At 39.4% G+C, this 23988-nt stretch overlaps 3 protein-coding genes across 4 annotated transcripts in view; 2 read left to right on the top strand and 1 right to left on the bottom strand.

The window, feature by feature from the left end:
- Positions 1-23988, top strand: part of Slco1b3 (solute carrier organic anion transporter family member 1B3) — a 1042880-nt gene that overhangs the window by 621511 nt on the left and 397381 nt on the right. The gene's annotated exons all lie outside the window — the stretch shown is intronic.
- LOC142855848 (solute carrier organic anion transporter family member 1A5) overlaps positions 1-23988 on the bottom strand; it is an 83468-nt gene that overhangs the window by 54779 nt on the left and 4701 nt on the right. The gene's annotated exons all lie outside the window — the stretch shown is intronic.
- On the top strand, positions 9511-15507 carry Iapp (islet amyloid polypeptide). Its single transcript, XM_075981915.1, has 3 exons — positions 9511-9585; positions 9887-9981; positions 14404-15507. Exons 2-3 carry the CDS (start codon positions 9902-9904, stop codon positions 14600-14602), a joined length of 279 nt encoding a protein of 92 aa, XP_075838030.1. The 5' UTR covers positions 9511-9585; positions 9887-9901; the 3' UTR covers positions 14603-15507.

Here is a 23988-nt window from a genome sequence, read left to right as displayed (position 1 = left end):
GATAACACATTATCCTGATAAGGCTGGATATCATAAGAGATCATAGATAATAAATAATGAACATCCATCTGATGTACTTTTCACATATTTTAAGCATCACTCTGGAAACTTGTCACATCAGTGCATTCAACCCTTATCAAGCCTAGTCACATGGGTACTGTTGTCCAACTTTAAGGGTACAGGACTTACAGTACAGAGAGGTCTAACAACTGTCTAATGTCATATAGGTCACAAATGGTAAAGTCAATATTTACCCCTGGAGATTTTTGCCATCTGCAGCAATCTGTCCCTTCTCAAGTGCATGTGTCTGTGTGTAAGATCTAAGTCAAAGTCTTCTGAATGGGTTTACAATAAAATTTGTTTTAATTCTCTTTTGGAAATTTCTATATTGTTTTCTATAAGTGTCATTGGAGATTATTTGCCAGTTAAAAATGGTGGAGGATCTAGAGAGCTACCACTTAAGAGCTCTTGATACTTGATCAGAGGACTACACAATAGCCCCAAGTATTAGCCAGAGGATTGTACATGGGACCCTAGCACATAAACATCTGGAACTCCAGCAAGGGATGCAGAAACCCTATTTCTGGCTTACATGACCAGTTAAACACAAGTTCACAGACACATAAATAAAATAAATATTTTTTTAAAAAAATCATAAAGGGAGCACATGCCTATAATCCCAGCTTCAGCACTTCAGATGGAGAGGCAGGAGGATGTTATGAGTCTAAGGTGAGCCTGATGTTCATAGTGGACTCCATGCTAACCAAAGTACACCGAGTGAGCCTGTCTCAACAAGAAAAAAGTTTGAAGACAGTTGTAAAATTGACTCTTTAATATTAACAAGAATATTGTGCACTTCTGAGCCAGCCTGATTTTGAATCTTAGCTATTCTTGTTAATTATTATCTAAATATTTTATGTCACTCAGCACATCTGTTAAGTCTCCTTCCTCATTTATTCCCTTCTTTATCTTTATATATATATTTGCGTTTAATGAAATAGTCCAAGGCCATCCTGAATTTCTACCCAGAGACACTGAATAGCCAACAAATACATTGAGTCACTACTCAGAATGCCCTACTGGCTGCATGTGTTGGCTATCAGAGCACTGTGATTCAGATTTCTATGTGGGAGATGGAAAACAAAATACTGGTTTGACCTTCACAAAGGAAACAGCATGTGGTTCAAATTAAACATCTGGGATAATCAGGGCCTGGTTTCATCATAGGCGTGCCTATGTGTAACTTACCATCAGCATCAGGCTTCGGATCATTAGACAACTTGCAGTGTTCAATTTGTAGCCATGTGTCTTTGTGTTTACACTTCTCATGGGCTATTAGATCAAGAGGAGCACCAAAGGTAAGACAGAACCTCCTGAGTTTAAGAAAAACGACTCGATAAATTATATTCTCCTGAACCCCAAACATTATTTTTGATTCAAAATTTTATCTAGTACTGTATTATGTGATTTTATTCCTCAGAAATTGATTTTTTTTAAAGAAATGAGTAAGGAAATTTGTATTTGCCTAGGCATTTCATACTGTGGGAAATATCTGCAAATAAAGATACCAAAAAATTCTCTTATGTCCTAAATTTTAAAGAAAATTAACACTGCAAACATTTATTAATTCCTTAAAAACATTCTAAGACTTCAGGTGTGAAACTTGAAAGATCATGAGCGACTCTTTTCTGATTTTAATAACTTAACATATAGAATAAATGCCAAGTTACAAGCATGCCATCTTTGAATTGATTTAACAGGTCATTTTCATGTGCACAATGTTAATTAAAAGTGTGTATCATACATTAAATGACATCATATATCAGAAAGAAGACATTTGCTTGTAGTAAATATTGCCAGATATCATAATAAGCTTCATACACTATCTATACATCATCCACTTTAGGTGGACCCATCAATTTAAATACAATCATTTTAGAAGTTAATGATAAATATAAGTAACACCTTTGGGGATCAATTTAGATAAAGAAGAAAGGGCAACGGTCAAAGAGAACCAAAGGCTGCTGCCCCAGCAGCTTTGATAACTAACATACAGAATGAAGTTGGGATAAAGGTGAAAAGAAGAAATTCAGATTTTGATATAAAGAGTGTTCCACAGTCAGGTGGGTATGCCCACTGGGTAATGGGACACGAGTCACACAGTTGGTTATCTGCATAGTAGAGGACCGTGTCACCCCAATGCAGAAAGATGGGGCACTGGATCAGAAGGGGGAGACTTTGTTGCCCTGCTGCATCTGAATTTGTAGCCCCTCTTTTTCATTTGTTTTAAATTTTAATTATCATTGGTATGGGTATGTATATGTTTTCTGTACACAAATACAAACACAGGTGTGCCATGGAATAGTTGTGGAGGGCACAGGACAAATTTTAAGAATCCGTCCTTTCTTTCCATTGCGTGAGTTTTGGAGGCCAGCATGAGGTTCTCAAGTTTAGTGACAAGTGCCTTTACCCATGGAGTCACCTTACTATCTCCAGATGTTTTCATCCTTATCTCCCTGACTCATGCAACTGCTTCTCTCATGCCTCCTTAAAACATCTGAAACACTAATTTTCCCTGGTCCTGCGATGATTTCGTTCTGCTCTGAGAGCTAGCCACATATAACCCTTATTATCTCCTACCCACAGCCATCATGACAAGGTCCCATAGATAGTATTTGGTGGCCAGTAAATGGCCATCTCTATTGCCTCGAGTCTTATAAATATCTCCATAAAATTTTACTCTTTTGTTGTTAAGAAACTTCTTTTTTCTCAATTTCAACATCTTATAAACTTCAGACTACTTCAGGACTGACTTTGAAATATAAATGGGCAGCCCTTGATCAGGTACTATCTCCTATTCAAGACACTACTGCACACCACTGCATATCACTCACTGCAGAAAACAGAAGTGCCTATTTCTTATTTCAGGGAAAGTTTATGGAGGTAAGATTCTACAGAGAATTAGGGTGACCGTAGTACAACATGATGAATCTAATTCCAGTTGGTGTTGGAGGCTGAACTTCACATCATGGTCTAGTTACAAAAAATACACCCAAGAGAATGATTAAGAAAAGAACCAAGTAGGCTCTGACTGTTGGGAGTCTTGGCCATTTCTGTAGCCATAGGGAATGAAGGATTTGAGTTCAATTGTCCTTGGAATGGGTGAAGGATATTCTTTTTAATATTACTAAAGTTCTATGATCTCTCTGCAAAGTGTGTGCAAAGAGGAAAACATTTACTTAAAGAACCTAGCAGAATGGGGTATATTCCCTCAAGTTCTCTAAGGGCAGCTGTGTTCTTTTTGCTAAACTTCCACAATTACATTGGACAAAGGATTTTCATTGTCGTAAAAAATCAATGAATCATTCTGCCCTGGATTCCCTCCAACCCCTGAAATACCATGAGTAGGACATTTAAATCTTTGCAATTCTCTTGACATTTTGGTCTTCAGATTCCTACCAGTATTATATATTTTATGTTCTGTTTACAGAATTCTCAACCTTCTCTAGAAGAACCTCCAAACTCTTCCACCTTCATACAAACCAGTTCCAAAGGAGCGAGGTCACGTGCTCAGGAAAATCACAGCAATGACCCCATTCCATGAAGGAGATTTTCTTTGTAACTTTTACTTTAAGAAGGCACGTGTGTATATCAATGTGGGTAATACATGCTATTGTGCACATACATGGAAATTAGATGATGTATCTGGGAAGTCAATTCTCTCCTTCAACCGTATCTGGCTAGATTATGTTCATGGCTGAGAAACTTACTAACAGTAAACCAAAACTGATCCCTTTGGTGGAGGAAATCTCGTGATAGCACAGTGTTCAGGCTGTAGCACATCTATGCCTACTGCTCTCATTCAGATCTCAGGTGAGGAGGAAAAGAAACATGAAAATGTCTTAGTCTTTAAGTTTGATAGGTAGTGAGAATTGTATAGATCAACAGTATTCTAAGTTTGTCATTTATAATTAGACTAATCAGGTTCTTTAGATACATAGAGATTATATTCAGTATAGATAGATAATCTTCCACCTCTTCAAAGAGCTGTAGAAAATGGCCTTTAATCTAACTCAGAGTTTTGTGGCAGCAGGACACAATTGCTCCTGGCAACACCACTCTATTCCCGAGAGAATGTTGAGCACCAAAGACACTCCACCTGGAGCCTTTCTTTTTGGCAGAACTGGCCTTTGGGCAAAGAAATGCCCATACCTCAACCACTGACAGAGATACAGAGCATGCATCAATGGATAAAACAGGACTGTCATATCCTGCCAAGACAGGGTAAGATAGTTTTGAAAAGTTGCTTGCCTTTGAAAATGGTATGTCAGTTATGTTTGGCCTTAGCCAAAGTTGGTTGCTTCAATGCTGCAAACGTGACCTTGGGTGATTGCCCAGGTAGCCAGTTGTCTCTGTGATTTGTTGCATGTTTTGGAAGTTGTTTTACTGAACTTCTTAATTACCCAGGTAACATTATTTCCCTTCTCAGATCTTCGATGGGGTTGAAGACTATATAAATGTAGTTACTTTCCACTCGTGACTTGGCCAAGCTATCTATTATACAAGACCTAAGCTAGTTAGAATAGGATATTTGTACTTATTGTATATAATTTCCTAGTAGGTTTAGAACTCTCTTACTTAAACAAAAGGGGGAGGTGTTGCGGGAGGTCCTTCCGCTCCTCCAGCCAATAGCCGCTGAGATACCAGCCCATTGGGGCATGGTCTCTCTCCCTTTAAAAAAGCTGCCACTTCCTTTCTCACTCTCTCTTACTTCCTGCTTCGCTTCCGGATTGCACAGAGGGCTGTTGTCTGGGATGGTGATCTATAAGTTTTTTCCCCTTTAAATAAATAACCATTCTATTAATCGTTATTCTAAACTGGTGTGGGATCGTTTTTGACTTATGCCTTTGCCTTCACACTCAGCTCACTTCCTCCTTTTATTCTATTCAGGACTACAGCCAGTGGGCTGAAGCTGCCCACATTCAAGATGAGTCTTTGTTGAGCTAACAACTGTGGAGACTCACTTCTGTACAGCTACAGTAGAGTTCCTGCATGTTTACAGATGAACAAACATGAATTATAATATAAACACCACAAGGAAATGACGTGAGTTTCATAGCCTAAGCTATCCTCCACGCGTCAATGGTTTCTGGAAACCTATAAACAAGTGGCCTTGTAGCCTCCCAATAGGGTTATTTGTTAGAGTTGGCAGAGCCACAGAGATTTCAGTTATGCAACCCGGTTGAGGACATATTGTTATGAATAGAGAAATGAATCAACAAAGACCAAAGCATATGCCCAAAATAAGGGAAATAGGACCAGAACGAATGGCAGTGCTTCGCTAGTGAGGAAGCTGAATGCAAAATCAAATAATAGAAAATTCCTCTGAAACATTTAAACCACCTGTTTCTGCAAACAATTTGTAGATAGCTTTAACTTGGAGACTGAATCAAATTAATATCAGTATACCCAACAGTTACAATACCGTCTTCAGCTCACCAAGAAAATTTTAAAGCAACCCCCTAGAGGATATTATTTTAAGAGTTTAATTTTTGTTTATTTTAATTGTGTGTATATGGGTGTATCTGTATGAGGGCAGGCACATGTGAGTAGAGGATCCCACAGAGGTAGGAGGTGACAAATTTACTGGGGCTGGAGTTACAGACAGTTGCTGCAAGCCTCCCAACATAGGTGCGGGGAAGTGAACTGGAGTCCTCTGGGGAAACAGTAGGTGCTCTTAATCACTGTAGCCATCGCTCTAGCCACCCTGAAAGATGCTGCCATGTGATGTAGATGGATGTGTATTCCATATAACGTAGATAGACGTGGGTTAAATACAACCTGCAGCCTTCCTGAGCTCATCTAATCTCCGGTTCTCAACGCATTAGCTGTGTCACAGGAAGAGTCTTGATTCACACAACCAAAGAAAGAACGGAGATGATAATTAGCTATGGTCACAGGCTTCATTTCCCCCAACTTTTTTCAAAAGACATTTAATTATGACTCATTGGTACTCATTAATGTAATTAGATGAAGTTTTAGGTTTATCTCTAACAAGGCCATGATTATGCTTTTGTGGAAAGGCATCTTTTTTCAATTCCGTCTCTGCAATAGCTGAAATGGTCTTAGACAATGCAGCAAATGGATGTAATTTTCTTACTCCAACTCCTTTTCTTCGTCATCCCATTGGACCTATCATCGTGCAGTTATGGCTGTCCTTTCCTCTGGATGACCGTGTTTGTCTACCAGTTGCAATTTTAAATAAACCACCTCCAAAACACCACTTTTAGATGACTCAGGTTTCCCATTCTTCTCTCAAAGGAGCACTGAGTACTTTCTAATTAAAAAATGTACTTTAGGATGCGAGGGCTGTGGACTCTGTTGTGCTGATGCTCACCAGGGTTAATGCAACTGAACACCTGGCTAGGCAGGCATCCTTTCCACTCATTCAGGAAACCCTGCCTAAAACTGGTGCTACCCACAGTGATTTGGCCATACAGCATCAATTAATATAAAACAGTCTACACAAACATGCCCACAGGTCAACCCAACATAAACAATTTCTCATTGAGACTCTCCTCCAAGCTGATACTAGGTTGTATCAAGTGGACAATCGAAGCTAACCTTGACACCAGCATAAACTGTGTAGATAACTTACAGGATATTCTGGATATGTGGTAAGACCCTGTCACAAAACAACCGAAAGGAAAAAAGAAAGTAAAACAAAAGAAGAGTAAAAATAAAGAGGAATAATTTGGGTCAAACTTATTTCTTTGCCTCTGATAAAATTACTGCTGAACACTGAGAGTTGATACTTCCATAAATGAATTTATGCATTTTAAAATTTAGATAAATCTCATTCACCAAATGACTGGGGGACTAAAAAATTATATGTACTGCCTTTGAGGAGGTCTCATACATCAATAAGACTGAAAAAAGCATAATAACACAGTTTTATGTACCATCCCACAAACCCCTCATGGATCTGAGCATCGCAAGGGCCTTGAGACACACTGCCCTCCACCTGACCCACTGCCACAGCCTTCCCTGCCAAGCTCTACTCTAGCTACCAGCAAGATCACCTAATTAGCAAACTCTAACTAATGTAATACTTCCTCCAACTTTTTAATTTTGTGTGTATCTCCAAAGCAGAAACATGCTTTAATAAGAGTCTTTTTGTTGTTTTCTTTTTTTAATTAATAGGACTGGTTCACCTCTGTTCACAATTTTAACACACTCAAAGACAAAAAGTAAGTCTAAAGGATCTTTGGAGATCTGTAATAAAATATTACAACTTTTCTCACAAATTAATATCACAGAAAAAAATAGTTTTCTCAAGAGTAATAAAGCACCAGGTTAATCACACAGTCTCACTCCGTACCAGACTCACAATGCATTCAACTCATTACATTTTAGCTTGTATATACAGGACGCTCTCCCTACTCAATATTCATATAAACCTAAAGATATTGTTTAGACATGGAAAGTTCATAGGGGAGAGTTCTTCCCCACAGCTGCTCACGTTCTGGTCAGTAATGAGCTTTTCTATTGTACTACTGGTCTCTGCTGGTTTCCGTGTTTGGCTGACTTCAGCTGGAATGGCCACATCAGCAGCCCTTGTCTGCATGCTACGCTATGCTGAAATGACTTTAGAATGTTTTCCATCACCCCCACCCCCAATTACTACTGCTGAATGCTTCTAAACCAGCTAGACCTGAAGTTCCACCAAGGCAGAAATTTAATCCACTTTACCTCTAAGTCACCTCCCCATCCCTCATGCACTTCAGAATCTGGAACAAAAGAGATGCTGGGATTGGGACAGAGTCGTGGAGTGCTGCCTAGTGTGCAAGGAGCCTGGGATTCAATCCCAGAATAGGAGGGGTCAAGTTTATACATTTAAAATGTTGATTTTTTTCAACTTTTTTATAAAAAGTATAGCCCAAAACATATTAGAAAAAAATTTCACAGACCAAGAATAAAGAAAATATCCAAAGGGCTTTCATGAAGTGTGTGAAAAGTCACACTGAAAAATCAGGAATGCTTTCTTTCTACAAGGAAATCTTTTTTTTTTTTTTTTGCAGATATACCAGTAGTTAGGATGATATAGCAGCCAAAGTGATCATAGCTGACATGTAATGCCTATAAAAGTCTAAACAAAAATAATAGGCTACCTATCAAACATAAAGATTCATTTACAGCAGAGATTCGTGGCTAATTGCCATGAATAGCATCTGCAATACTGTCACGTGGGAGATGAGGCAAGATTAGGAGTTCAAGGTTATCCTTGCCTACACATGGAATTCTGTACCAGACTGGCCAACATGGGGCTGTACGTCAAAACAGAGTAAAATGGTTTAAATGGAATAAAGATATGATCAGAACAAGAAAAGGCCATGAGTTTTCCTGTGCCCTTTCTTTCACAAAGCAATAAAGAACAAAATCCATTTGAGGGAAGGTCAGGGGTTGAGGAGACAACTCAGTTAGTGAAGCGCTTGCCTCACACCATGGCACACATTTAGAACCCATGTGGAACTGTGGGGCATGTTGGTGTGCTCACCTAAGCCCAGAATGTGAGAAGGTGACAGAAGGGTTTTAGGGCACTTTTGTCCTAAATGTCCTAAATGCCAGGTCAATGACAGAGACTGTCTCAAAGGAGACAATTCAGTCCTTCTAAGGATGACTCTTGAGATTGTCCTTGGGCCTATACCTGTATGCACTCAAAACCACACTGAAACATGTACACACACAATAAACAAACAAACCCTGTGTACCCGTGTACAACTAGAAGTCTCTAACTCCTGATAAACACACGTTCAGATGTGAAATCGTTGGTTTTATGTCTTTGCTACCCCCACTTCTTTATAAATGGCTTCTATTGTCTTTTTAAGACATATATAGTGTTTTTGTCCTTGAGAATTTCATGCATGCTTACAATGTGCTTTGATCAAATCCATCCTCCATCCCTCCCTTCCAACTCTTCCCAGATTCCCCTCACATCATGTGTTCTCTCCAAACTTCCTATAATCTTTTCAAAACCCACAGTCCATTTAGTTTTCCATTGTATGTGCTTTTTAGAAAATAATTTTTACAGTGGTATTACAAACTATTTCTGAGCGTCCATAGTATTGAGAGAGTGGTTATAATGCCCCCATTTCTCTAGCATTCTTTTTGCATATAAGCATGCTTTATTGCTATTTCTTAAACCATTTTTAAAATGTCACTTCCTTACCATCATACTTAATAGTTGAAAATGTCACTTATATTTCATACAAATGGAAAGTACAAACGTCTGCTTCCCCCGATGCACCATTAACCCCATAAAGGCAGTCAGTGTGTGCTGTGCTAATATTTGCCCAAGTGTTAATGTGATGATGGCCCACCTGCCCTGGCTGTCTATGAAGCACTTTCCAGCCATAGGATGAAAATTAATGACAGAGCCTCCCTGGTGACAGAGCTAAGCAAGGCGAGGGGTATATAAAAGACAGCTTGCCAGATGCCAAGCCGTGCATGCAGACTTGAGCTGTGGCTCCTGAACCTTCTGGCTGTCGAGGCATTTTCTGATATTGCCGACACTGATCGTTAAAGGTAAGGAACATTCTGTGCTTGGAAAGATGGTATTGACTGAAAGAAAAGCAATCTTTGTGTTACCTGTAGGGATTGCTTCAAAAAGACGGTAAAAGAATAGTGCGTTATAAAAGAAATCGTAATGTTGTTTTTAAAAGGAACTTGGACATTTTGAAACTATTTCAAAGTTGGCGAACATCAGTAAAAAATAACAGAAGACCTTGTAAATTGCACTTTAGAGTTTCTTTGATGGTTCTAATTTAATACAGCTTCGATCGGAACTGAAGAAAGTAGCTTGAGTTCAATGTCGTTCTCTTCTCAGGGACCTTGAGAAGCGATGCACATCTCCAAACTGCCGGCTGCTCTCCTCATCCTCTCTGTGGCACTAAACCACCTGAAAGCTACACCCGTCAGAAGGTTGGTATTCTGAAAATCTCAACTTTGTTTGGAAAGTGTGGGGAAATTCGAATTGCAATTGTAATGTTCAATTTTTAAGCCAGTCCTTCTGCGAGCAGTACTTGAAGCTGAATGGGTTCCTAATTCTGCATTCTTTAAGGGCAAAGTCAGTGACTGAGGATTGACTGGTAGAACTTCTTATAGTTGGGCATGGATGGCGACATTGTCTGGAAACTCATTAGAACCTACAGGGGCAAAGCCAGAGTAAGACGCCAGGAAGACTGACAGGCAGACAGACATTCCTACTGTTTGAAAGCAGTACTGAAAGAAACTGAAGGGATTGAACAAGGCAGTGCTTTTTCTGTCAGCTGGAACTTGGGTGCTTAGGTAAACTGCCTCTGTTTCCTTTTCAAACGAGTCTGGAAGTATCCAAACTTCTGCATCTCCTTCTGGAAAATGGAACTATAAAATGGGAGGGAAATGAAAGGTTTTAAGAAGTTAAATTTCAGAATTAGTTAAAAAGTCATTTGCTCGTTGAAGGTCATTCCATGCCGTGGCGATATAGAATTATAAGAAGTTCGAATTTGCGCCTCATTCAGTTTTGCTCCATATATTCTTAGGAAACCAACTTACCCACTCATGGACAGCACAAAAAATTAAATTTGCCTTAGAAAAGCATGTGATTTAATCTCTTCTTGGAAGTATAGTTATCATCTCTTTTTATTCTCTAGAGTATGTGTTTTGGGTGAAGGTCGGTGTCAGTGTGCAGACATTTTCTGCAGCACCAGCTGTGATTAATACCAGGAAACAACAAAGATAGTTTTTATCATCTCAAGACTTACCTGGTTTCACACGGTGATCACTGAACTCACTGTAATTTTCAATTGGCCTTTTCATGGCTAAAAATAGCTATAAAGCCAATATGAGGTTTCTAATAAACAGAACAATTGAATCATGATGGAAAATTTAATGGTATTACTTAATGTGTCTGCTAGTATCTTGATTTTTTTTTCTTCCAGTGCATACAGAGATTTGCTCAGCATCTCTGCCAAGTGTGTCTGTGGGTGCTCACATCTTTTACAGTGAACTTTACTCTAAAATAAAATAAATCACAGCCTGTCAGATTATTTTATTATTTTCTCATAATCATTTGTCTTGTGCACACTCACAAGACATCTTTAAAATGTCTGCTAATGCACTTCTTTACATCAGTTCCCTTTTTGGTGATGGGGGATATATACATACATACACACACACACACACACACACACACACACACATAACCTAGTTTGATAACTAGGAGCTCCCAGTGGTAGTTACCCACCTCTACATATGAATGTTAATGTAAACAAGCCATTAAGAAAAAATACATCAAGTGGAGGTATCTTATATTTTCTATGTCACCCTTACCCAGTATTCTGATGATTATTTTGTTGTTTTTCCTTTTGTTTTTTGAGACAGGGTTTTTCTGTGTAACAGCCCTAACTGTCCTGGAACTGGCTCTGTAGACCCGGTTGGCCTCGAACTCACAGAGATCCACGTGCCTCTGCCTCCCAAGTGCTGGGATTAAATGGGTGAACCACCACTGCTCACCTTCTAATGATTATTTTAAAGTCTTGTCCATGCTTTCATTGTCTTTACACGGGGGGAATCAATGGTGCATCTGTGACACAAGCTTTAAGAACTCTTGTTGTGTCTTTCATGAGGAGTGGTGGAGTTTTCAGCTAACTCAATACGATAATGTTTCATTTAGATGACTTAAAGTGCTTTATTGCCTTCTAATCCATGCTCAAAGTCCAACTCCACTGTCTGTGAAGAACTCTACAGTCTGCTCCCATCACTGCCAAGAACACCTTCAAACAGAAATTGCCCGACACTGATAGATCATGTTCTTTTCTGTCTTAAATCTATCAGTTTTCAGTTTCAGAGCAAGTTCTAATCCCAAATGATTTTTAGGAAAGTCATCTTATTTAAAATTTCATGGCTTGTGTTGGAAACATGAGAAAACCTCTTTAAAGCATTAAGTGATTCATTTGAAATATAGTGTTTATGTATGCTATGCCTTCAAAGAACAAATAATATCCTTATGATGAATACAGAACAAAAATGTAGATTTCACTGTGTGTGGTGGCACACACTTGTATTCCAGCCCTAGAGACTGGAGGCAGGAAGATGATGCTGGATTAAGGTTAAAAAGTTGTAATTTGCTTCAAAAAATTAAAACAAACATCTGGATCCCACGGGGGGGCCTCCTTTGGCTACTGATTGTTTCTTTATTGTATATTTACACAAAACAAAACAAATAGGTCACTTGATGTTGATGAAAAAGTTTTCTGTAGTTGGGGGAAATACAGCAGTAAGAAGGGAAAATAATTTTAAAAATTCATGTAAAACTTTAGTTTTAGGGTAACTGTGTAGAGGCGATGATGATTCAACACTCCCACCCACAAAGGCTTCACAAAGAAGCACTCATTGCATTGGTCCCCATTATGTATTATCTACAGAGTCTTGGGCATTGATATTTTTTTAGCTCCATAACTTTTACTTTCCACTTTACAAGTATCTAAATCTTAATAGTAATTTGATTCCTCTGGAGCTGAAAACTGAAACATTTCCTAATGTATTCTAAAACTCAACAGAGTAGGCAGTGTTACTATCCTATATTCATTTAAAGTAACATTTTGAAAGCATTTTGATAAAGTTTATTTCTGAAGTATATTTCAAAGCCCCAAGTCTTAAAAGTTTGGTCCCTGAACCATACCTGGGAAAGAGGTAGTAGAAACTTTGTGAAAGAGGCAGAGCTGGAAATGGGAGGCATTGAACTTGTGCCTTCCAAGGAAGTTTGGGAACATAATTTATTCTTCTCTTCTTTTTGGTTACTTCCTGGTTACCATGCAATTACCAGCTTGCTTCATCTCTCAATTACCTACTGTGAAATGTGTTTTTAATATGCAAAGTGACAGGAACAAATGACCCTGACCTGAGCCCTCAAAATTTCAAACCCAAATGTCTCTCCTGTTTTTACGTTGATTTACTTCAGGTGTTTTTATACAAGCAGAAAGCTGACCAACAGAGACATGAGATATTCCAAGAGTATAGAGTCGAAATAAATAAATAAATGCCTTAAGTGGTACATATCTGTAACCCCAACATTTCGGAAAAGTGGGGGAATCATGAGTTGGAGGCCAGACTGGACTACATGGCTTGGCTCAAAAATACCTAAATGAATAAATAAATAAAAAGTCAAAATTCAAGTGAATTTTAAATCACAGTTACAATTTTTAATTTATTGCTAGTGTTATTGTTCAGCTGTTTAGGTGGCTAAAAATTTGGTGATCTTAATGCCCAATTGTTGCAGTCTAGCCCTAACATTAAAATTTTGAAAAGCAGAGTTCTACATATTCATACCAAGCACTCCCATGGAGCAGTGAGTGCTGGGACAGTGATCAATTCATTTTTACTGTAACTCTATAGCAACTTAGATGATCTTTTAATTGTGTAATATTATCTGTCTTTTGTTGTTTTTTTTTGTTTTGGTTTTTTGTTTGTTTGTTTTCCCGAGACATGGTTTCTCTGTGTGGCTGTGCTGGAACTCACTCTGTATCCAGCAACCTTTGCCTTCCAAGTGCTGGGATTAAAGGCATGCACCACCACTGCCAGACTTTATCTGTCTTTTCAATGTCTCTATATGGTCTCTTGTACTAAGAACATTCAGTGTGAAATCTGCTCTCACAAAACGTTTTAGCATACAAAAATTGTGTACTTCTGGCAAACTGCATACCAGTGACCTTGAGAATACATTCACCTTGCTGCCTATTGCTTAGTAACCAGGTATTTGTCCTCGCTCATTACCTGCGCTCCACGGTTTGACTCACAAACGTGACTGCATGTGGAGTCTCACATGTGTTCGCTCAATACCTAATTTCCTTTACCTGAGTTATCTCACTTTGCACAGTGCCTTCAGTGTTGCATATGGCAGAATTCCTTTATGGCATCTTTTCCTTGATGGGAAATTAATTGAGTAATCTTAAAAAACATTAAAATATTGTTTAATTTTTGTCAAAAAGATAAAGGAAATAATTTCACCTTTAGAATCTCTATATATCCCAGGCTAGATATAAATCATACATTCCAAATCATTTATACATCACAGAAAATAAGTCAGCCAACAAGATTTAGAAAATATAAGATGAAGAGCTTTTATTATAAGAACATGTGCCAAATATCCAAAGAGATCACTCCTTGTATTGTGAGCTGCAACACTAACTGCAGTGGAAGGTGTTTTGTGGTTTTGTGGTCAAAATTGATTCTTCTACACTTTCTCAGTGTCATAAGTGTCCAGAGTCCTGAGTGACTTCTATAAAAATACTTCCTCTCTTTTACTGCATGGAACAGTGTAGGTGGTGTGGCTGCCTCTCAACTTATTCTTTCTTGTTTGTTTAGTGGAACCAACCACCAGATGGACAAACGGAAGTGCAACACTGCAACCTGTGCCACACAACGCCTGGCAAACTTTTTGGTCCATTCCAGCAACAATCTTGGTCCTGTCCTCTCATCCACCAACGTAGGATCAAACACATACGGCAAGAGGAACACCGCGGAGATTCCAAACAGGGAATCTTTGGATTTCTTACTCCTTTAGAGTCAATGTGCTTCTTCATCTCTTGTTACTTTATGTGTAAATATTCTGGTATAGTTTAACAGTGCCTTTTCCATTTCTACTGTGAATGCAAATGTTGTGTCTCATGCTTTCTGGGTGTGTGTGTAAATCCTCATCCTAAGAATTGCTTTAAACTCAAGACTGATCAAGTTCAGGCTGAAGGCAATGTCTCTTAACCCAACAGTGTGGTGATATTTCATTTGTATTTTAATAAATAAAGCTTGCCTAAAGATCAGAGAGTAAAACAGCACCCACTGGTTAGCCTTACAGACCAAAGTGGTGACACATGCCTTTAATCCCAGTAGCCACACTAGTTTGACATAGAAACCAAGCAGTAGTGGTGCACACCTACAATCCTAGGCCTAGAGAGGAATATAAGATGGGAGAAAACAGCTCTCAGATAGTCTCTTTCTGAGATTCCTGGAGGCAGGATCGCCACTTTGGAATGAAGTAGAAGTAAGAGACAGGATCAGTCTTTGGGTTTTCAATATTTGTGCTACACAGCATGTTCTTGAAGTACTTAAAACTTCTTTTTCTAACTTGTAACTTTGTGATTCAAGTTTAACAATAAAGGAGACCACAGGAACATGAAACTTGAGAAGTTATTAATGATTAATAGTAAAGTTCTGATTTTGGACATTGGAAAAACAAATATTCTGGGTACCTGTTCAGATGCCATTTCAAAATAAATTAGCAAAATTATTGCAGGATATTTGATCACACTGTGAACCCCAAGTTTGTGTTATTTATTGGAAAAAGCTGTTTCTAGTTGTGGGGTGGCTCAGCCCTAGCACTCATCTTTAATTCAAGAGCTTTCTGCTTATTGTAAAGAGGACTAAATAAAGTCAATCATAAGTCAAGAGGTGGAGCAAGCAACCAGCTGACAGGAAGTGAACATTAAAAAACCATACAGAGTAAGAAAGAATCAGGAGGATGGATTGCGAGAGACGCAGGAAGTAGAAGAAAGGGACATTTGGTTTGAGGGGTTTGTTGTTTGTTTTGTTTTGCTTTTAGACTATGTAGGAGAAAGGCCTTAGATCCTTACATTCTGGGACATTCGTGGGGGAGGAAGGTCAATCGGGTGCTTGTTCTGCCTCTCTGAGCTAGCAGGCTTTCACCCCCACATCTGACTCCTGTGTCTTTATTGGTATTGGTAAAATCAAATGCTTGAGATCTAGTCAAAAACAACACAAAATCTTGCTCTGATTTAATTAATTTTTTTACATTCTGCTCTTTAGTGTGCTTTCTGATACCAAACATCTGTTTTGAATGTTAAAGGTGGTTTGTGTCCATGAGGGGGTTCATTGTATTTTCTGCTGTGAGTTTTAATGACATCTATGACTTTATTTTGTTGAATATTTATTCAACAACGTTTATATCCAGACTATTTAAAAAGTATCCTGTCTTCTACTATTTATATCTTCGACTAAAAGACCACAGATTCAACTTATTATCCTGGCTAAGTTGGGGTAGTTTCTCTACAAATGGTAAGATTCTGTAAATCAATATTATAATTTACATGCTTTTCCCTGACTATAAATTGGAACCACTGGAGATAATATTAATGTATGCAAATGTCTATAATATTACCTTATATTATTTTATTAAAATGGGGTCTCACAATGGAGTCATGGATATTGTGGAGTTCATTGTATAGACCATAATAGCCTCAAGCCCACGGAGATCTGCCTGCTTCTGCCTCCCGAGTCCTGTGATTAAAGGTGTGATCCATGACACCTGGAAATATTTCTTTAAAAGACAATAATAGGGCTGGGGAGATGGCTCAAAAGTCAAAAGCATTGATTGGTCTTCTAGAAGTCTTGAATTCAAGTCCAAGAAACCACATGGTGGCTCACAACCATCTATGATAATATCTGATATACTCTTCCAGCATGCAGGCAGAACACTGAATACATAATAAATAATAAATTTAAAAGACATAATGTTTTTACTATTTTAGTATTTAATATACATAGGCAATGTATTATGATCACATGTATTTCTTCATTGTCTGTTCCAGTGTTACTGAACACTCACAACACGTCTCCCTCCCAACATCATGTCTTCCTTCTTTTTCTCTAAAGGCACTTAGTTTAGACTTCCAAAGAAAACAGAAAACAAAACAGCAAATCTCATTCTTAGTGACAACCTGACTTACAGGCATGATCTGAACACTGAAATTCCCTTCATGAAGTGTGTCTTACATTACCAAATTAATTCCTTTGCTATTGCTGTTACTTTTAGTGTTGAGATTAGGAAAAGATAATTATGTGGATATTATGGTTTGGGCTTCATATTTAAATTAACAAGCATTTAAATTTCTCTTTGTGATGTGCCATTATTGATCCGCCTTGAAAGTAGACTCCTCATTCCCAGCATTTCAAGAGGTGTGAGATCCAGCTTATTTCAAAATGTGCCACAATAAACTCAATAAAGAATTATTGTACATCACATCTCTATGTAACAGTATCTATAGTATAAGAAATAATATTATAACCATGCAGTGGTGACACATGCCTTTTATTCAAGTACTGGCGGCAGGAGCAGAGGCAGGTGGGTCTCTGAGTTCAAGGCTAGCCTGACCTACAGTGAGTTCCAGGACAACCAGGGCTCCAGAAGAGAGAAAGAGGGGGAGGGAAGAAAGAAAGAAAGAAAGAAAGAAAGAAAGAAAGAAAGAGAGAGAGAGAGAGAGAGGGAGGGAGGGAGGGAGGGAGGGAGGGAGGGAGGGAGGGGGAGGGAGGGGGAGGGAGGGAGGGACAGAAGGAGGGAGGGAGGGAGGGAGGGAGGGGGAGGGAGGGGGAGGGAAGGGGAGGGAGGGAGGGGGAGGGAGGGAGGGAGGGAGGGAGGGAGGGAAAACATTATTAAACTATGTGTGCATATTATTAAACAATTTGTTTGTATTATATTTAGGTTTTACTTTAGTAGGGCTAATCTAGAGGAACAGATAAGATACACACACACACACACACACACACACACACACACACACGTATATTCCTGAGCCCTAACTCACTCTTTGCTTTATGGCTGCAATGAGAGAGATGAGGAACTTTTCTCTGTCACATCCTTCAACTATGATGTTTCAGCCTCACCAAACTTAGGGAAGTCTGTTGTCTTTCTTCATAGAACTATAAAATAAGTCATGAACATTTGAAAAAGAAAAAAAAAAGAAATCCAGAAGAGATTGAAAGGAAAGAAGAAACAAGTGTTGGAGAGATGACTCAGCAGTTGAGTTGCTGTTCTTACAGAGGATTCAAGTTTGGTTCTCAGCAACTATATAGAGTCGCTCACAACAACCCAAATGCAGGTACCTGCAGTCATGTGCGTAGTCACATACATTCACAGAGTAAAATTAGTAAAAATAAATCTTTTTTTTTAAAGAAAGCAATGGGATAATATCTAGGCACGTTTATATCTTTGTTATATGTGTCATTGTTAATCCTCATAAAACCCTTTTATACTGGTACTTTTATGGAATAACACGAATAACCTGACTCATGCAAGAGCCATGTAGCTAAAAGCAAAAAATAAAAAAATAAATAAAATAAAACTAAGAACTATAATCCAGACACATTAAGATCCAAGCAATTTCTATATTTTACAAACAGACAAATAGAAATGTTTCTCTCGTCCTTCCATTGTGCATTGCAGCTTCTTTGCAGATCTCTGCCTAGTGAGTCTCTTTCTGAACTGACCCCTAAGTCGGCAAACAACAATGGTTCTAAAATACTTACTCAGACTGTGAAGAGATTCATATTGAGAATAATGGACTTTGCCCAGACACTATGAAACGGGATTTTTTTTTTATAATCTTATAGTTTTAGAACCCAAACTGGAAAAAAAAAAAGTTTGGGGGCTGGAGAGATGGCTCAGCGGTTAAGAGCATTGCCTGCTCTTCCAAAGGTCCTGAGTTCAATTCCCAGCAACCACATGGTGGCTCACAACCATCTGTAATGGGGTCTGGTGCCCTCTTCTGGCCTGCGGGCATACACAGACAGAATAATGTATACATAATAAATAAATAAATATTTAAAAAAAAAAGTTTGAAAAACACTGAATCTAACAAACTTAGATAATTCCAACATTGAAAGATTGCTCATAATATAAATTTTCCCTTCCAAATTGTAATTATTCTGATGGTGAATATCTATGATCGTGTGTGTGTGTGTGTGTGTGTGTGTGTGTGTGTGTATGACACAGAGAGAGAGAGAGGGGGGGGTGAACATATGTGTGTGTGTGTGTGTGTGTGTGTGTGTGTGTGAGCACACACCTGCTGCAGTACATGTGTGGGGGTCGGACGATAATGTTGGTATCAGTCTCCACCTTCTGCCTTGTTTGAGGCTGATTCGTCTGTTTGCTGGTTCCCTCAGTACAAATGGATGGCTTATAGGGATTCAGCTCTCTCCTCTTCCCATCCAACCACAGGAGTTCTGGGAGTATGGAAGCGACTATCCAGCTCTGCACTGGTCCTGAGGACTCACACTCAGCTGGGGTTGAAATTTCTTCACCCACTGAGCCCTCTTACCAGCATTGTATACATTTTGCTATTGAGATTGCTGTTTCTGTGCTGGATATAAAACTGGAAAAACTTTCTTGAGATTGCTCTTTCTGTACTTGATATAAAACTGAAAAAACTTTCTTTTCTGATTCCATGACAACTTTGATGCTATAAATGCTACCCTTGGGCACCTGACTTCTGTTCCTTTCACACCTCAAACATGGTATACCTCCACCCTCTGACTCACATGTTCTGGTCACTCAAAAGAGCTTTTCCATCTCTGGAATATGCTCGGTTGTACACAAATGCTACACATTATGTGTATGTGGAACCTCTCCTGGCCCATTCAACACTCCCTTCAATTCCAAGTTAACTGCTCAGTCATCGACAACTGTATATGGAACTTGCTTTTGTATGTGATACTATCATGGTGATTATGACCTCAAAACTACCTTGGAGAAGTCCACAGATTCTAACCTATATTTTAATCATTACACTCAGCTGTCATTGCTCTGTCTATTCTGCGAAATTCCTGGGGTCAGAGCTAGATGAGAGCTATCTATAGTCTTCACAATATTTAAGTTTATTATTTTCACAAAATAAGTGTTTGGTGCATATTGGTAGAATTACTGTGACAGATAAGTGAATAAATGCAGAAATGCATTTTGGTATAACAATAATGCTGTAGAGTACAGTGAAGTTTTAAAAAGTGTAACTTTTTTACATTCTCTTTCTAAAAAAAAGGTAGCAATGCCTTCCTCGCATATTTTATTAAGGATTAGGACTAAAATAAAGTACCTAGCATGTCTTTTGTGTTTAATCAGCAATGGCTATTTTAGCCACGATGACTGTCGAAACAAAGAAAGGGTAGGGTGGCTTGGCATTGCGAAGTGAACTTTTGTGGGTGAAGAAGGGAAACCTGATAAAGGTCGCAGCCTAACTGGGCGTAAAATAATATTGGAGAAAACCCCAAAGATAAACAAAGAGAGAAACAGAATGACAATAATCCACCTCCCAACAGATTGCTTCCTGCCCCAAGAGCCAAGTGACACAAAGACCTCTGCGCTGTACAATTACATCTAGAATTACAAAAATTTGACAGAACCATATAAGATCCAGGCTCTGCAAATCCACCTTCTTCCCTGTGAGAACATTCCTGCTGTTCTCTAGAACAAAGGCTAGGATCCCCAATCCTAGCCCTGAAAATCCTCGTTATAAGCAGATTAGAACAGCAGGAGGACGCAATTTAAGTCGGCAGAAATTTTACCACACGCCTTGACTACTCTTCTTCGGGCTCTGATAAAATACCCTGACATAAGGCACTTGCAGGAGTGCGAGCTTGTTTTGGTTTGCAGGAGTCAAAACAGCAGGAGCTTATAGCCGCTGGTCATGTGACTGATCACATGGCATCGGCAGTAGGAGGCAGTAGGAGCACTGGATGTTTGTGTTCAGCTCTTTTTCTCCTGCTTTTTCTATAGTCAAGGACACCATCTTAGGGTTTCAAGGCTGTGGCGAAATCATGACCTAAAGCAACTTGGGGGAAAAAGGGTTTGTTTCAATTACTTTTCCACATCACCATCCATCATGAAGGAAGTCAGGACAGGAGGAACTCAAACTGGGCAGGAACCTGGAGGCAGGAGCTGATGCAGAGGACATAAAGGAGTGTTGTTTACAGGCTTGCTCCTTGTGATTTGCTCAGCCTGCTTTCTTATAGAACTAGGACCACCAGTCCAGGAGTGGGCCCACCCACCATTGACTGGACCCTCCTACATTAATCACTAATTAAGAAAATGTTACAGCTGAATTGTATGGAACTGTTTTCTCAATTAAGGTTGTCCTTCTCGCAGATGACTCTAGCTTGTGTCAAGTTGATATACAAACCTAACCAGCATACCATCCAAGGAATTTGGGTGGGTCTTCCCACTTCAACTAATCTAGTCGAGATAATCACCCACAAGCTGCAGAGGCTGAACTTCTAGGTCATCTTAGATCTTATTAAGTTGACAACTGAGATCACACCACAAACATAACAAACTGTTAACAAATTAAGCTTATTTTAAGTTAGCTCCATGATTAGGCACTATAAAAAGGGAAACTGAGTCCATCAAACATGTGAAGTTAATTTTATGTATGTGTATTGTTGTGCATGTGTATTTCAGTCGGTCAATAGATGATAAATAGACAGACAAATAACAGATAGGTTGGGAGGGCTTCCAGTGGATACTATAAAGCCCGAGTTTATTACTCTCAGTCCTTCTATGCCCCAATCAAAAGGGGAGGGCACAAGACTCCCATGATACAAAGAAGAAGCAAGTGTAACTACCTCCTTACATCTTAAAACACCTGGTAACTACATGCTAAGCCAAGCATCCTGTTGTCTGGCCTTTGAGGAGCAAAGCATCCAGTAGCCGCACCTTTGGTCAAACTTCCTGTTGTTCATCCTAGAAAAACGAGAATAGATCTGAACTCTCTGACCTTTAGTCAAGATGGATTGGATCCAAAACTGTGAGCCCTCACAGCTCTACACACGGCAGAAAACATGTGTTGATTCTTATATCAGGGCAGGTTTTTGAAATCCATTCTCTACTGGACATGATGGTTCACACCTACTACCCCAACACTCGGGAGGTTGAGGCAGGAGGATTGTTTAATCAGGCCTCCTTGTGCTTTCCAGAAAGACCTGCCTCAAAACAAAACCAAGGGAGTGGTGTGGAGGGATGAGGAGTTATTTCTGACACATAGAAGAACTTTAAAATCCAAGAGTCTCTAAAACAAACATCCCTCTAGCAGGAGAAATTCTAACCAAGTTAACTGAAGTTAGTTAACAGGTAGCTAAGAGCTATAAAAAGATGGATAGGCACAAGGTACAGGATAAATGATGTAGGAAGGCTCCAAGTGAGCTGAAAGATCAAGAAGAAAGTACTAGAAAAGGCGCCATGGAGTCCTGGCCACTTCCCAACGTCTCTGTGCAGCTCTGGGCTCTGCACACCTTCACAGCCATTTTGTTCCACATAAGCAGGTGGGACACAGACTGACAGCCTCTCTTCCACTTTGCAACTGAAGATCCTAAAATTCTAACCTTGGGGTTAGATGGTCTGTCAGGAGGAGACAGAAAAAAGGCAATAGAAGCCAATTCACTTCTCTGAGGCTCCCTCAACAAGGTCAGAGTCTTGGGCTGTGCCTAGGAGCCCCTAACCCCTTTCCAGAACGGTTCCTAGAGAATTAAATACTGAGGGGTGAGGTGGCTGTGAAACGGGACCAGCCCTTGGAGTATGAAAAGATCTCAAGTCTGGCTCTAGAGCTTTATTTGATATAGAGTTTAGTATTTACACAGAATGTTCTACCTAAGTGTATTCAGCTTTCCAAGTATTAAAGCAAACAGCAGGTTTTCTATTAAGATGGTAAAGAGCCAAAAGTCAGATACCAATAAGGCATTAAAAGTAATAATAGTCCAGCCACTGGCATGCTGAGCAAATGGCATGCTGAGAGGTGCGGGCTTTGAGAACAAAGCAAGGCTCTCTCAGCATCCTGGGCATGTTTTCAAGCCTTGTGTACATTCCTAGCATTCTTTGGCTTCAGTTTCTTCCTTTGTACGTGAAATAGTGATGCACACATACATGTAAAGAAATGAGAAGACAGAAACACAGTAAAGCAGATGCCTTCAGTAAATCACAACACTTGACAGGATGACAGCACATTTGTGCACTCTAGAAAATTGTGGAATTGTTCAAATCATGGGATATTGAAGAAAAAAATCAATCAACAGTTTTCACGCTTGGTCCCAGCCTATTTCCAAGTCTTTGGAGCAAAGCAGTAAGAAATAACACTCATAGGTCAAGATGTTTGGGAGATTCTCATAGTTACATGTGGTAAAATGCTGCAGGCCTAGGTTCTGGAATTTATCTGGATGAGAAGCAACCTCGCTATACCTCACAACTGTAAGCATACACTGCAGTTCAATGGCTACACAGGGTGGCTATTTTTAGACACAACGTGTTCAGCTTCCTTAACATCTGAGACTGCCCTTAACTCCCCTTCAGGTTCTCCTTTGGGGACTTTAGTTACAGGGGCTGAATCACCCAAGATGGATAATAACTATGTTACCTCCCACAAAGGGCTTGGTCACGGTAATCAGTAACCCGAAATAAATCATTTTTCTATCTGTGAGACCTGAAGATAACAGGATATGAAGTTGACTCATTTCAAAATTTGTCCTCATCATTCTGATCATGCTGTGCTTTTCTTACTGTAGATGTAGCGTCAGAAAAGCTTTGTGGCCTTTTCTCTTTTTTGTGACCACCCATAAAAAAGATTTTTTTTCTAATGTTTTTTTGAAACATATTAGGAACTGTCCATCTTTAAAAACAAACTCACAGGTAGGTGAGATTGGCTGCCTAGCTAGCCCCAGGACACACACAGCCGCCCCTCTCCACCATGACAAAGCCATGCTACCACTTCCGGCTCTTTTCTACATGGACTCTGAGGACCAGACTCAGGTCCTCCTGTCTGCAAGGTGAGCACATTGCCAGCTGGGCTGCTTCATGTGGTAATGTCAAAAGATAGCCTTGACCTTCTCTCTCCAACGTGAGTGTTGGGTCACTTCTACTCCTGATTCTCAAACCAGCCTTGATATTTTCTATTAATTTCCAAAGGACAAAGAGGACATAGTGGAGAGAGATGGCTCAGTGGTTAAGAGCACTGGCTACTCTTGCAGAGGATCTGGGTTCAGTTCCCAGTACCCACAAAGAGGCTTACAACCATCTTAATTTCTGTGAACAGAATGACTGCATCAACACATGGTTACAACTTTCACGGGAGGGTTTGGTGAAACAGACATATCCTCCCTGCCTTCCCTGGCTAAGACCAATGT

This window comes from Microtus pennsylvanicus, chromosome 8 (assembly GCF_037038515.1).
Source record: "Microtus pennsylvanicus isolate mMicPen1 chromosome 8, mMicPen1.hap1, whole genome shotgun sequence".
Classification (NCBI taxonomy): Eukaryota; Metazoa; Chordata; class Mammalia; order Rodentia; family Cricetidae; genus Microtus; species Microtus pennsylvanicus.
Note: the sequence above shows the minus strand (reverse complement) of the source record. Positions and strands in the feature narration are given on the sequence as shown.

What these genes read in the sequence shown, in the direction of transcription:
- Iapp (XM_075981915.1), top strand. Translation starts at nt 9,902, where the DNA reads ATGCACATCTCCAAACTGCCGGCTGCTCTCCTCATCCTCTCTGTGGCA. An exon ending in AAAGCTACACCCGTCAGAAG is followed by an intron (nt 9,982 to 14,403) that starts GTTGGTATTCTG and finishes TTGTTTGTTTAG; the next exon opens with TGGAACCAACCACCAGATGG.